The 15,189-nt window shown below is 54.1% G+C and overlaps 1 protein-coding gene across 1 annotated transcript in view; it reads right to left on the bottom strand.

Annotated features, from left to right (window-relative positions):
- ITGB4 (integrin subunit beta 4) overlaps window positions 1-7,371 on the bottom strand; it is a 31,660-nt gene extending 24,289 nt beyond the window's left edge. The window contains exons 1-5 of the mRNA XM_075440762.1: window positions 7,345-7,371; window positions 1,884-1,975; window positions 1,495-1,577; window positions 877-978; window positions 226-430 (exon numbers count right to left, since the gene is read on the bottom strand). Of these exons, the coding sequence (XP_075296877.1) occupies window positions 226-430; window positions 877-978; window positions 1,495-1,577; window positions 1,884-1,975; window positions 7,345-7,349 (487 nt within the window). The 5' untranslated portion in view covers window positions 7,350-7,371. The remainder of the gene's footprint in view (window positions 1-225; window positions 431-876; window positions 979-1,494; window positions 1,578-1,883; window positions 1,976-7,344) is intronic.
- Between the last annotated feature and the right edge of the window lie 7,818 nt (window positions 7,372-15,189).

Raw genomic sequence — 15,189 nt, 5'->3', positions numbered from 1 at the left:
AGCGCACACGTGAAGGTCTCTGCAGGGCCAGCATAGACATCCCCCCACAAAGCTGCACTAAGCAGCAATACTAAGAAACTCCAGTTAAAACAGACGCCTCTCAGCCCTTTGCCAGTTGCATCCCTTTCTCCGGTGCTGGCAGAGAACTCACAACCACGGGCAGGAGAGAGCTGCCTGCCTTCAGCGCAGGAGCTGGCTCCCCTCTTCTCCCAGCTCTGGTCTCACCTAGGTTTTGGCCCATGCTTTTGAGATTGTCCAGGTCATCAGACATAGAGTAGGAGAAGTCCATGAGGATGTAGAGATCCACAGGGCTCTCCAAGGGCTGGAAGACATCCATGTTGAAGCTCATCTCCTCTCCAGCTCGCAGCCGCATGAACATGCCCTGGGGGGACACCTGGGTCCTCTGCAGCGATGTGTTGATACTGAAATTCTGTGAAGGAAGAGTCATGTGAAGGGGATGGACTCCATCTCCTGTGCAGATGTAGTGAGGAGGAGGCAAGAAGCAGGGAGATGTGTGGGAAGTGGAAAGGCAGAGATGATCACGCTCCCTTCCCTCATGTACAGCTGGGGACCGAGGCAGCCTCCCCCGTGTCCACACGTGCCCAGCTGGGTGCCTCCTCCAGACCTTGGCATTTTGCTTACATCTGTTTTGCCTGAAAAGCCACCCCATCCCTAAGTGATCAGGGCTGGCTGCCAACGAGTTCATCAACTAGCGAAGGCAGAGCATTGCTTTTGAGTAGACCCTACATAAACAGAGGTCTGGGCATCGTACTTTTCCTGCTGAAGACTCTAGAGGAGGACAGAGCACGTGAAGGACGCTGGGCATGGTGGGACCACTCAGGAGAAGCTGAGTAAGGCCAAGTCCCCAGCACCTACCTGCTGGGTCCGCATCTCGCCCCTGGTGTACACGATGCTGGGCTCCCTGCAGCCGTACCGCAGCAAGTTCTCCCGCAAGTCGCAGCGAGACTCTTCAAAGCTCTGGCAAGGGGGGCAAGAACAATGTTACGACCACAGAACGCGGCAAATCCTCCATGCAAGGGGGAAAGGCTCCTGTCAGGAGGCAGGGTCTCTGCTGAGACCGTTAGCAAATCTTTGGGAGCAGGAGCGGGGCAGAAAGATGGGGACAAACCTCACAGAGAAGAGCCCAGGTCCCCCATAACCAGGACAAAGCAGCCACCAGTGAGTTACTGGGTTGTCTGGGGTAAGACTCTCCCTCCGTTCCTCACATACATGGCTTCAGATCTGGCACCCTGGCATTTTCTGATAAACCCCTGTACTCCTGTGAGTTTGCCCTGGACTCCCTCCCTGTTTGTCCTCCCCAAAGGAAACCCCCATTTCAGTGCTTCCCATCCAGACCAGCTCGTTGCAGAGAGAAGCTGGAGCCAGAAGCTGACCCTGCTCGCGGGTCCCTCTCCTGTTTTCTGCCGGGGGTGGGGGGATCCCTCCATCTGCAGGGTGGGAAGCAGAGCCCTGGGCTCCCCTGCAAGGTCTCACCTCGTCGGTGCAGAAGGAGCAGTCCTTGTCCACTCGGATGCACTCGGTGCAGCTCTTTGCGCGGGACAGCACGCAGCGGTTGTCTAAGGGGAGAGATCAGGGCATCAGGAACGCAGAAAACCAGGCGAGCCGTGGAAGGGCACGAGAAAAGCTGATCCTGTTCCCGGGGAGCCGGTGGAGGCTTTGCCTGGGTGGTTAGCAGAAGCTGGCTACAAAATGCAAGAGAGGGGCCCCAAATGCCAGGGAGGCAGAAAACAGGAGGAAAGGCACAGGATAGACCTCCTAGGGACTCGTCCACGCGAGGACCGGTGTTCCCAGAGCCCAGGAGGGGGGTGTGCAGACCCCGCGGGGCAGCACCAAGCAGAGACCGCAGACAGGGCTGCACTCACTTTTGCTCCTTTGGCAGAGGCCAGCGGCACAGAGCAGGGACAGGAGCAGCAGCCTGGCAGATGCCCGCGCCAGCACGTCCATCCTCTTCCTCCTGAAACACACGGATCGCTGTGCGGCAGAGTGCCGGGAGGCCGGGATGACATGGCCCCGGCGATGGTCGATTGGCTTTTGCCAAGAAAGCCAATGGGATCCTGGGGTGCATCAAGAAGAGTGTGGCCAGCAGGACAAGGGAGGTTCTCCTTCCCCTCTACACTGCCCTGGTGAGGCCTCATCTGGAGTACTGTGTCCAGTTCTGGGCTCCCCAGTTCAAGAAAGATGAAGAGCTACTGGAGAGAGTCCAGCGGAGGGCTACAAGGATGAGGAGGGGACTGGAGCATCTCCCCTATGAGGAGAGGTTGAGGGAACTGGGCTTGTTCAGCCTGGAGAAGAGAAGGCTGAGAGGGGACCTTAGAAATGCCTACAAATATCTGAAGGGTGGGTGTCAGGAGGATGGGGCCAAGCTCTTTTCAGTGGTGCCCAGTGACAGGACAAGGGGCAATGGGCACAAACTGAGGCACAGGAAGTTCCGTCTGAACATGAGGAAGAACTTCTTCCCTCTGAGGGTGACGGAGCCCTGGCCCAGGCTGCCCAGGGAGGCTGTGGAGTCTCCTTCTCTGGAGATATTCAAGACCCGCCTGGACAAGGTCCTGTGCAGCCTGCTGTAGGTGACCCTGCTTCAGCAGGGGGCTTGGACTAGATGACCCACAGAGGTCCCTTCCAACCCCTACTATTCTATTCTGTGATTCTGTGATCAGGCAGCTCTGGCACAGCCCGTGCCCAGCCCTGCTGGGTGGGACAGCCCTGCCCGCCGGGAGCAATCTCTGATGGCAGCAGGGCAGGGCACAAAAGCAAAATCAAGAGCGGCTCGTCCTCTGCTCAGGCATGTGAGAAAGGCTCAAAGTCCCTGGTAACGGCGGGGCAGGGCTGCTGCCACGCCACAGCACGCCTGTGCCCCGGAGTCGGGGTGCCCGGCTGGACGGGACCCCTGGGGCAGCGGGACCGGTGCAGGCAGCTGGAGCCCAGCGCCGTCCACACGCGTCGGCACCATCCAGGTCAAGACCTTGCTTTTCCTGGCAGGTTAAGGGAAAAAGAGCGGAGAAAAACAAAGCAACTGTCTACATCTCTCCCCAAAAGCAAAACAGACCCCTCCCTCTGGCTATTTCCTATCGCACTAAGAGTTTCCAGGATGGTCGAACCAACAATAAATAGAGGGTGAGGCCTTGGGAAATGTCAGACTTGGAGCTTTGGGGCTGTTTAATGAATCCACGGTGTCGAGAGCCCGGCAGCTCCCCTCTGTCCTGTCCAAGGCAGCAGGACCCCTCACGTGGATCCAGAGGCCAAATTCTAGATGGAGCGAACCATTCTCCCTGCACCCACATGTGACTGTGAAAATTAAGTGCCATCCAGAGTTTGGCATGTGGACATTTGGCATTTGGTAAACAGCAGAGGCGAAGCTGGAACTCGAGCTCTGCGGCTGCCGTGCCAGAGGGTGGCTCTGACCGTGGCATCCCGGCAGTGCGAGTGGGAGCATTTTAGGCAAAAAGTCAGGTGTAAAGCCACCTGTAAAGCATCTCCTTTCTGGAAGATGCAAACGTGAAATATAAGATGCAAACGGGTTGTCTTGTAGCTTCTTGCTGTGTAAGCCCCAACTCTAAAATAAATGAATGTGAAAACCACTTAAAACAGGGAAGGAAAGTGGGAATAGTTGTGGTGTGCAGTGAAGATGCCCGAGTTCATCCAGCACACAGACCGGTCGCTTGGCGAGTCAGCTGCTAATGGCCTGAGCTGGGACCCAAGGAAGCCCCCAGAAAGACCCTCTCTAGTCTCAACAGCATTGGATCACACTTGGCCTCTGGATGCTGCATTGGCCACTGAAGCCAATGGAAACACCTTGACCGCATGGAGCTGAGTGCTCTCAGAAATCATGGCAGCACAGGGCTCCAACCAGCACAGCATCGACGCCAGGGAACTTCTCCCTTGGTGTCTGCACTGTGTGATCCGTGACGGTCACTGGATACACAAGTGACACATGACAGGACGTCGGTACCTCATTCATCTTGTCAGCTGTGCCCAGAGGGATTTATCGCAGCAACTAATCCCTCATAGCTGAAATGTGAGAAATATGGAAACCTGGGGGCAGCACCTCTGCAGGGGACACTCCGGGAAGTTTTGCTGTTTGTCAGGACCTGGTAGCCAATATGCTGGCTTTCTTGTAAGTAAATGTAGCAGCTGACCGAGGAAATCCCTTGTATTTTCCTCCTGTGGCCCCTGAGCAGAGGTCCCTGCAACACCAAGCGTTCCCAGCTCAGGCTCTTCACAGGTTTGGCTTGGGGGGTGTCCCCGGCCCAGCCCCAGCACTGGCTCTGAGGCTGGCCGTTATCCCCGTCCATGGACATGCCTGTGTCCTCCTTCAGTAAGAGTCCTCACGCCACAACTCGCTGGCAAACGCTGTGTCCCTCACCACCAAGACAGGCGGGTTTTGAAACCAGGAAAATCCCTTTTTCCCTTGCTCCGCCCCAGCAAGCCACGCCAGCCACAACGACTGGGCTACAGAGACTGGGGAGATGCCAGTTAGAGGCGAGACGAAAGGGTGAGGAAGTCCTTTGAGCCCATCAAGGGAAAACACAGCAAAAACTTCCCCTGAGCAAATCCCCTCTGCCATCTCAGCAAGGAAAAGGTTTCCACGAGGAAAAGACTGAGTATGGGGGACTGGATTACTCGGCTCACACACTCATCTTCCACGGTAGCCTCAACACACAGACCTAATTCATCCTCCTTTAATCACAAGTCAAAAAAAAGTCACCAAGGGATGGACAGACACACCCTGGGCCTTGGACACATAAACCGCTGTCATAAAATGTCGTAAAGCTCAGCTCAGCATTAACGTTCTGCTGCCCTGTGAGCCGCCAACATCCAGGGATCCAGCTGGGCACTTGCCAGCGGGCAGGGTGTTGGTGGCACCGAGCATCGCCGCTGCTGCCTGCAGGACCACAGTCCGTAACATTTGTGCAAAAATACGTCAGCGGCCATCCCTTGATTTCAGAAGCGTCCTCTGGAAGGGAAAATGCCACTTTCACCTCGGAAAAGCTGCAGCGGTTTGGTTGGGTTTTCAGGATGACAACAATTAAAAAAAGCTGTTTAGTTATGCAAAACCAAGCGGAGCAGCTCCTGGCTGCACATAAACATCCTACCCCATCCCAGAGCACCGCTCCAGCATTTCCTCCTGGACTCCTTCCTCTCTCCCAGCCTTTGCCTGCACCTCAGCACAGGTGACAAACCTGCTCCAGAAAGACCCTGGGAACCCCTGAGCTAGGAGAAGCCCGAGCTGGGTACCTCATCCCCAAAAAGCAGGTGATGCTCCAGAGAAACCACTGGAGCAATGAGACAGGGTCGGAGCAGCAGAACTTCATCACCCTGTCCCGTCCCCATCCCATCCCTGCCCCAGTGGCTCTGTGCTGGGAAGGACAAGGCTGAAGCCGGGCATCACCCCAGGGTGGATGGAGGAGAGGAACCAAGGAGCAGCTTAGGCTGAGCCACGAGCCCATGGTGGGAGCCTGGTCCCAGGTGCCATGCAGGGGACAACTGTCAGGTTGGGGACATAGGAGTGGGAAAGCAAGGGAGCTGCTTGAGTTCCCCAGTGCAGCCTCTCCTCTCTCTAGAGGGAATTGGCCATTTTTGTGGCTGCAGACCCCCCCACCCTGCCAAGGGGAGCACTGAGGCTGTGTGTGGGACTGATGCCCCAGTAGATGGGAGGCATCCTGAGGAGCATCTGCTTGCCCGTGTGTGCTGGGGACCACGGTGCTTGCAGCGTGCTGGGGCAGGCAGGTGGTGCCGGTCACCGTGACCAGCCTCAGCGCAGGGCTGGGGGTCCCGAGGGAGAGCTAACAGCGATGGAGGCAAAGCAGAAAGGCAGCCAAGGGCCTCCCCCAAGGATCCCCAGTCCTGCTTTCCCCTGGGCAGCACAGTGACAGCCACGGCAGCCCGCGCAGGCTCAGTTCTGCTCCCAGGACAGGGCTGTGGGCGCACGGATCTGGGCCACAACTCACCCTCTCTCCCTCCCCGGGCTACCCCCTCCCCAGCGCACGCGATGGTGCAGAGCTCCTGGGGGCTGTGCTCCAAAACTTGGAAAATATCAAGACAGACCTCCAGAAAACTATCAGAACTTTGACCTGCAAATCAAAGCATCACTTAAACACAAATTCATGTTTGATTTTGTTTCTCTTCCCTACTCCTTTCCCCTCGTTCCCCAGGTGTGCCTCTGCAGCTGGGAGGCTCCATGCGGGCATCACCATTTGTTGTTTCCAGCAAGAAGGGGGATCTCAGCTCCCAGGTCGAGCTCCAGAACCCAGACACAGCCCCCGGCATCCTCCAGTGAAGGACAAAACACAGCGGGACCCAGCCTGGGGACTCACACGGAGCTGCTGGCAGCCAGGCAGTGGCCGACACCACCGTGTGCTGGCAAAGGGCCCATGGCTGTGGTACCATCTCCTCCCTCTGCCCCCCAGGCTCACGCAGGGGGAAACCCCAAGGGACAGGCAGGAAGGTGGGGACCCTGCCTGCGGGGCTGCTCGAATGCCAGCACAGCCCCTGGACCCTCCTGTCCCCCTCTGTGCCTCCCCACGTGCTGCTCCCGGTACATTCCCTGCTCCTTTGGCCCCACAAGGCACTTTTCCTCTCCTTCCCCTCCACGGGAACTCCTCAGCCCCCTTTCCCCCACCTAACCTGTGCCTGTCAGCTCCCTCGCACCAATCCTTCCATTCCTTTCCCTGTTTCCCATCCATTTCAGATCCACCAGCTTGCAAACACCCCAACACTTGCAGTTCTGTAAAGCCCACCCCAACCCTCACTCTCCCGTGGCCCTTTCCCCCAGGGATGCCCCCTCCCCTGGCTCCCAGCCGAGGGTTGCAGGGGGCTGCGCACGGGCACCGCTCTGCAAAACGTCCCTGGCGTCAGCGGGTCAGAGCCACCCGCAGCCCGGCCGACCTCCGGTAGTTTCACCCGTGACAGCTTTCCCAGGGTGCCAGCTCCAAGGCACAACCGCCTTCGCCCCTGGGAGCAGGGTAGACGGAGAGGGCAACCTTGGAGACCTGCAACAAAAGGTCCCCGCAGGGCTCTGCGCTGCCTTCCCCCACTGCGGTACCTCCGCCCCACGGCCCCCCACTCCAGCACCTTCAGAGACAAAAACGGCCCCGCGCAGCCCCGCAAAGCTCTGCTCGGTCACGGCTGAGAGGCACGAGACCACATCCGACAGCCAAAACCAGGGGAGAAAGGGGGAACAAGCGGGCAGGGAGCTGAGCCCCCTCGCTCCGTGCCCTGCCCACCTGCCAGCTCAAGGAGCCCCGCGCCTTATTTGACCCCCCAACAGGGTGAAATTAAAGCAAGCTGAACGCTGAAGAGCAGAGATGAATTAATTCCACAAACCTCATTAGCGCTGGGTCTGACTCGGTGTCCAAATCCTCTGCCACAGCCCGAATAACAGGCACCCACACACCAAGCCAAGAAATTCTTCCGAAGGCAGAGGGGGAACACGCTGCTTCGCTGCCACAACTTGATTTCCAGCCTTGACCTTTTCTTTCTTTCTTTCTTTCTTTTTTTTTTAACCCTCCCTCCTCTCTATTTTCTGTCCCTTTTCTCTTTCCGGTTAAACGTCAACTTCCAGTCCGGCGGGGAGGGCAGGCAGCCCGCGATCCCGCATACCTCCCCGCCGATTTCGGCACCTTCCAGGCAAATATCGACTTTGTTCTCGCTCCCCTCGCCGGTGCCGGAGCTGCCGCCTCTCCGTTCCGGGGGGCTGGCGGCGGGGAAAGGTGGGAGCCCTGATAAGTGAGATCCGATCCCAGGTGAGGACGAGCTTTATCCCGGCTGGGGAGGGAGGAGGGGGTGCCCGTGACTCAGGGGTTGGCATTGCTCCCTCGCACACCTGGACGGGCGGGCACAGCCCATGCAGCCGCCCCGGACCCTCCCTGCCTGCACCCAGGCACCGGCCCACGGGAGAAGGGGTGAGCGGGTGCTGGGAAGGCACCACGGAGGGGGCTGCTCGGCTTCGCCTGCCTGCTCGGGGCAGAGCCGAGGGTGCTCCCCAGACCCTCTTGCCAGGGGTTTCCCCTCCAAATTTCCCAGCCCCCAGGTAGTTCCCAGCTGAACTATCAGGTAAGCTCCTGCCACGACAACCACCACCCAGCCGCTGAGCCCAGCCGCGTACCCGGCTCGGGAAGTGAATGCATCCACATCCCGCTTCATCCAGGGCACGAGCACGACAGCCCCCTCCTCATCGGCAACAGATGGGGCAACGCAACCCCTTGCAGCATCCTGAGACCCACCCGCCCCCCTGCCACGGTCCGAGGAGCAGCGCTCCCACCACTGTGCCCAGCCCTTCTGCTGGGCTGGAGCCAAAACCCCTTCCCCAGTGCAGAGAACAGCAGAGGAGAGGTTTGGGGCTCAGGTGAGACCGTTTTTAGTCCCTCAGCACCCTTTCACTTTAGACTCCAGCGTTTCTCACAGCCCAGACCCCGTCGCACCTCCCGTGGCGCAGAGCGTACACGTACCGGAGCAGATGCGACGGCAGAAGATGTATTTTAGCTCCCCAATAAATCCTCACAAGGAAAACTGCATCCCCTCACCTTCAATGCAAACAATAGCAACAGCCAGATGAAAAAAATCACATATTTCCTGCCTGCCTTGGAGATTAAAAATACAAGCAGGGCAATTTTGGCCTCTTCGTTATCAATGTAGCATCACAGAGGCTGCTGATCGACTCCCTGATGATGGTGACTGAGCATTGATTCAAATGAAAGCCAGGAGCAGGATTCCTTTCACTACAAGAATTAGGAAGCTCCCGTAAATGTGTGTAACCCGATTAAGCCCCAGGAAAAAGGAGGATGTGCTTGTGCCATTAAAAACTGCAGCAAATGGGAAACAGGCAGGGGCCCAGGCAGTCGAAGTCTGGTATTTCCTAGTTTCTGAAGCCTGGACTTGGCTGCCCCACCGTTAGCCTGGCCCTTTTGGAGACACGATTTCCTATATTTAAACAAAAATTCTGAAAATTAAGGAGCTTTGTTGTTTGGGGTTTTTTAACTACAACAGCCATTTCCTGCGCCACGAGAGCTGGGACAGGCGGCTGCGATGCTCGAGCTACAGCAGCGGCTGCTGGCGAGGAGCAGATCGCTCCCGTCGAGGGGCTGAAGGCAGAGGCTCTCGCTCTGCCTCGGGGAGCCGCAGAGGCAGCAAATGTCACAGAACTCTGCAGACTGAGGGAAGCTGGGCTTCACTGCCCAAGACCGGAGGGGAGCTTGTGCTGGTGCTTGCAGACCGGTTTGCTCACACCCCCTGGTCCTGTCCACCAGCAGCACCCAGCACTCGTCAGCCCCAGCCTACCTCGCACCGCCGCAGTGCTCCTCTGTTACCATTGCAATAGGCAACACTGCCAGGCACTGGAGTTGAAAAAGGAGGAACCCTGGAGCCAACCAGAAAAGCTTGGGAGCAGCCAGCTTCCACCACAATATGTGGTGTCTTTGGTTTCTGGATGCCCTCCTTTGTCCACCTGAGATGGAGGATGTTTATGGTGCCTCCTGTAAAGTATCTCTGGTCTCACCTACAGACTCTCTGACAGCCCCAGGGCTGCCTGACACCATCTCCCTCCCCCTTATCCCAGCAAGGCAGGACCAGCTCCACTCCGCATCTCCAGCGGTGAGGAGGAGCCCGGTTACTCACCACGGGTGCTGCCAGAAGAGCCTGCGATATTAATTTTGCACCTTTCTTGGAGAAATGTCCCACCAGCCCCTCACAGACGGAGCACGAATTTTCCCAGAGACTTGCAACGGGGCTGCATTTAAGTAGACATTTGGAGGGCTGATAAAAGGCACTTTTCTAATATCAAGACAACTCCACCACCAACCTTTAAGGCAACAAAGCAAAGAAGAATTAGAAATTCTCAGTAGATCAACATAAGAACTTCACAGGTTTTCACTTCATCTTGTCTTTAAAAAAATATATTATTGCTTTATTAGTTGCCTTTCAGGCAACCTCGCCAAGATACTTCCACCAGGGAAGAAGAATACCTGGTGAGCTCCAGTTTCTGCCTTGGTTCAACACCTTGCACTCGCTGCCTGCTGGCTCAGGCTTTTGCCACACGAATTCCCTGTTGTACACAACAGAGAACAGGGACTTCGCAGAGGAAGGGTGGGCAGATTTGGCTGCAGATGGCTGTACCAGAGCTCACAGCCGCGTACGTGGTGGACCTCACGTTTATAAATCAGTGATTTTCTGCTGTGGCAATGTGGCCTAGAAAGTCTTGTCCTAGGAGTGAAAACAAGTCGTTTTATAGCTCACACTGCATTATTGTACTCTCTGCTGAGACTACCAGCCCGAGTGCCAATTACTGACAATTACAAACGGTTTTAGGGTAATTCTTCTTTTTTAATGCCATGCCAGCTGGTACAGAACCTTTCTTCTTTCTGTCCTGCCACCGCAGTGTGACCAGAGACAGCTCTGGAGCCTTTTCTAGGTCTCTATTGAGCAGTTACAGCCAAGATCCTGCTTCTGGAACACAATCGTTCCCTTTTGGAATTCTGGAACAACACACACTGCTAAAAGAAAAGCAAACACTTGATCCCAGAGCTGCACCGTACACTGTATTGGCAATATCCTGCTATCTGGCATGAATTTAAGGAGTGCTTAACGATGTATTATCAATGTCTATTAATGCACACATAGTTTATTGCACTAAATTATGCTTAATATCATTACCCAGGTAATTAAAAGTGCAAGATGAAATACTCCTATAGCCTCTTCCTCAGCCTTTCCCCTAAGATTAATGACCAATGTCTGTTGTTTTGCAATGCATGTTCCTTGTCATGAAAACACACTTAAAGGAAAATCTCCTTGCCAGATGTCACTGATGCCCCTTTGCCTCCGGCATGGACCGGCAGCAAGAGGCGAGTGGGCCACCGAAACAACACAAGATGAAAATGTTAGTAAAGGATCCAAGATAAAACTTCAGCCTACCACAACTCTAACATCCGCCCAGAGAAAACAGCAGCTTCCAGGGTTACATTAGCATCTCACCCAGCTGCCAAAGGGCTGAAAGCACACTGATGTTACGTTGGAAAGAGGTAGCAGCACCTTTCCTCCCCGGGTGCCTTGGCTGGCTCCGTGCAAGACATTCAACAGCGTGGGTGAGTCTCGTGAGGAGCCAGCCAACACAAACCCGGAGAGAAGGTGGACCATCGCCTTTTGTCATGGTCTGCAAGCCCACAAGAAGCTATGCAAAGACGAGAGAGGTTAGAAGTACCATCAGCTTCACCTTTTACTGCTGCAGGAAAAAGGCAGGCTTGTATTCTTCCTAACGCTGGTTCACACAAATGTGGTAGAGACAGACAGACAGACGCCTTCTACGTGAAAAGGCCAAACCTTTTCTTGAGAAATCCTGGTGCTTTGCTGTTTATTGGCAACCAAAAGCACGAGCCCAGCCCCAGCCAAAGACACAAGTTTCAAATAAACAAAGACTAAATATTGGAAGTCATCGGTGTCCATGGTTCTCGCTTAGAACAGAAGGAAGGAAGCTGAATATAAACAGTCAGAGGAACAGCGCACGGCAAGGCTCGGAGATGGAGAACTACTCTGTAAGAGCGACGCGTGAATACGCTGGAAGTATTCCCCAAAAGGAAGAAGAGACTTTGGTAGAACCTCACTGCCCCTTCTCCGGTCTCGCACCTTGACAGCAATTTATTTGGAGATCCCTACTGCAAAGCATCTCTTTCTCTGGAGGTAACAGCTCTGGGCTTTCCTGGGTTCACAGCATTTAAGAGGAGTGAGCAGCCCATGCCCCTTGATAACTTTATCTGTTTGAGGGGCTCCGCAGAAAGACACAACTCCTTCTCCCCTGCAACGAAAAGGAGCTGGAAAGGAGCTTGCACAGGTGTCGGCTGGCCGGACGCCGGCTGAAGCAATCCCCTCCACGCTGCTAGACCCCACTGTGTCTTCAGCAAAGCCTTGGCAAGGAAGACTTTCTTTTCTTCTTTTTTTTTTTTCCAGTCTCAGCAAATAACTCCCATAAAACTGACAGTAGAGCAGCAATCCAACTAAAACATAGCTTCAGGTGCTCACAGTTTACGGTTTGAGGTGGGGCTGGCAAGGGCTGCCCCTCCCCACCTGCTCCTTTGGTTAGGCAGCACCCAGCCAGACAGAAAATAAAAGCAAGTCCTGAACACACAAAATCCCTTCCCACAACAGCATCAAAGGAGGACAGATCTCTAAATCACAACAAGCAAATGGGAAAGAAAATCAACACCTCAGGGCATGGAGGTGGGAGAAGAGACTTCAGAAGGGAGGGTGAGAGCAGAGCCAGCTCTGCCAAGGATGACTTCATCACGGCAGCCCTACTCCCTCCGCTGAGCAGCCTGGCGTGGCGGGGACGCACTCGAACGTGGAGCTTCACCCAGGACAAACCTAGGAGACAGCCATGCTTACAAAGGCGGTAAGCAGAGAGAAGCTTGTGGTTTTCAAGAAGCATGAGCCTGTAAGTCTCAGAGTAAGGGATAATAAAAATGGGACTGGTTTTGCCCTCGTAGGTAGTTAGTCTCCCCTCGACAGGAGAGGTAAAAAGGAGTATCTACAGCTTTTAGGAGTCAGAAGCGCAGCCCGAGCAATCGCTGCTGCAGCAGCAGCACAAAGAACCTTTCAGCTGAGTTTGCACTAGAGCAGCTCAGACGTGGCTTGCAGTTCTTGGGGGCCATTTGAAACACAGGCACTTCAACACTCAGCGGGTCTCCGCGGCCCTCCCGCGCTCAGGAGCCGTCACACAGCCCTGGTGCGATCGCAGCCATACAGATTTCTAACCCACAAACTAGTCAAACCTCCCGCTCGAGGGCTGCGGGCAGTGGCTTCGTGGGCCAAGAGAGGGTCCTTTTCCCTCAGGACATCGCTCTCGCGCACCTGAAGCTCCGTCCAGCCTTCCTCTGGTGCACGGACTGACGGCAGCCGAGTGCCAGCCACCAACCTGCGCGATCATGTTCTCAGAGGTAGGAAAGAGGCTTTTTCCTAGAACTGCAGTTTCCAGCCTGTGTCCCTCTATTGCTTCCGATAGCAACACGCAGGATAAACCAGAGCAGCGAGCTATTGTACCGGCTGCAGGTTTGTTATACAATGGTTGGCATCTCCACTCCAGCTTTTAGAAAGGGGAGAGGAGGAAAAAACAAACCCAACCCTAAATCATGCATCTTTCTGAGTTGCTTTCTCCGCTGTGGATAGCAAACACTCCAGTCTTGAGCGCTCAGGTGCTGGCTGCCAGAGCACAGCCCAGTTCAGCCAGGTCTCTTGCAGAGCCTGTTACTGCCGGAGTTTGCGAGCTGCTGCTGCTCCAGGGGCCCCTCGGCCATCTCTGCTCAGCATGCTTTGGCAGAGGGAGATTTAGAAAGATTTCTCCTTATTCCTCTACGTAGCATCGTCAAGCCCTGCTGATCTGCACTGTCCTGTTGCTCCGGAGGTGCTGGGCAGTGTCACTCCCTGCCTGCCGCAGCAAGGCAGGAGCTAAGCGAGCAGCGTTTCCTAGCTCTGGCCATAAAGTCTGCAGAGAAATCCAGAGGTTTGGAACGACCACGGATACTGCAAAGCAAGAAGGAAGAGAGTGCATGGAAGAGGAACGGGTGGGGTGCCAGGATGTCTGATATGAATAGGACGCATTTAAACAGCGTCCAGTAGCTTCTGTAGTTAAATGATTCATCCCCAAGAACTTCAGCAGTTGCCCTGTGTCAGGTGCCAAGCAGCAGGCTGGAGCCAGCTTCACAGCCACAGCTGCAGATGGCACTTTCTTATTTTATTCATTTTTTTAATCAAGTTCTTTTCTCTTCCTGCAAACTCTCTTCCAAGTTCAGCTGCACTCTGATAGCAGCTTTCAAAAAAAAAAAATCACATACTGTTTCCTTCACCTGTCCTCTGCCCCGATATGGCAGGGCATACAAGTGCTGACATGCTTAACTAGGTGTATAAATAATATTTCCTTGTGATCAAGCTAATTCATCTAGCACAGTTGTTCCTAGTTAGGATCAAGAATTACTTTTACTGCACTATCAGTCAGATGTAGGTTATTCACTTCCATAGGAGACAGTCTTTCCAAATTACTACAGAAAGTGAGAAACCCAGCAGAAGCAAGAGTCAGCAAGGAGTTTCACATCACAGCAGTGCAAACAGTCTGAAAACAAACTACATCTGCAAGGGTTTTTTTGTCTAGCGGGAGATGGAGTGATCAATTCTGATCCATCTTTACAAGGACTTGTAAGAAATGAGGCAAAAGACAGTCAGTTCTTACAAAGGGCACAAAATAGTTTCCATTATAATTTACTTAATCTGTAAGTTTGGTTAAATTAATGCATTCTCCTCAGACTCTCCCACTTGGCGTTTACCATCAGAGTTACCAGTTACCTCTGGCACTAAGGCTGCATTTCTGTGTACTGGCACACATCCCACCGAGATATTCCATCTCACTCAGCTTCAGACTTGCTCAGAGCACACATATTACGGATACTCGTTAGAGGAATGGCAAGCCCAGACACACCTCCCACCCCTAATCACGGGGGTAGACAACTGCAGCCATCCTGCTGGTGCCCAAAGTTTGTCATCAATCCAAAGTCTGAGAGAAACTGCAGCAGCTGGTGCCCACTTTGCTGCAGTTTCACTGTTATACCTTCATCCATGTGTTGTTCAGGAGGACTTTAAAATATGTATTTATACCATATAAGTTTTAAACAGGCTGGAATTGTACAAGACTGTCTAGACAGTCACCTCATGGAGCTGCAAAGCTACCTAATGGGTTGTATTTCCCACCAGAAGTACATGCTTGGCCTTTAAAAGAACCCCCTGAAAGCTCTTTAAACTCTGGTCTTCAAGCCAAGGAAAGAAACACCTTGAACAGTCACGATGAAATGTGTCATCCTCTGCAGAGTGCGTAACAGTCCCAAAACAGAAGATACTCCTCCGCCAAGGGAGCTGTTACCATCTTCCATCGGATGAGGATGAAGTTCAGGTTTGCAGGAATCAAGTCAGAAGCCCAACGCAGAGTAATTTAACAGAAGAGATGTTTGCATCTTGCTATTTTCATGTCTTTCAGTATTTCATTGCTTGAAAAACCACAGCAATTTCACCATCTCCCCATTTTCCCACACGGCAGTCTCATTGGTCCCCTGGTTTCTCCCCCATGCACATTCCTGGATACACAGATGATTTTTTTTTAAAGCTAAGATGACTGCTAAGACAAAGCGTTTAACACATTTT

This window comes from Opisthocomus hoazin, chromosome 21 (genome assembly GCF_030867145.1).
Source record: "Opisthocomus hoazin isolate bOpiHoa1 chromosome 21, bOpiHoa1.hap1, whole genome shotgun sequence".
NCBI lineage: Eukaryota > Metazoa > Chordata > Aves > Opisthocomiformes > Opisthocomidae > Opisthocomus > Opisthocomus hoazin.
The sequence above is the reverse complement of the archived record's forward strand: the minus strand, read 5'-3'. Positions and strand labels throughout refer to the sequence as shown.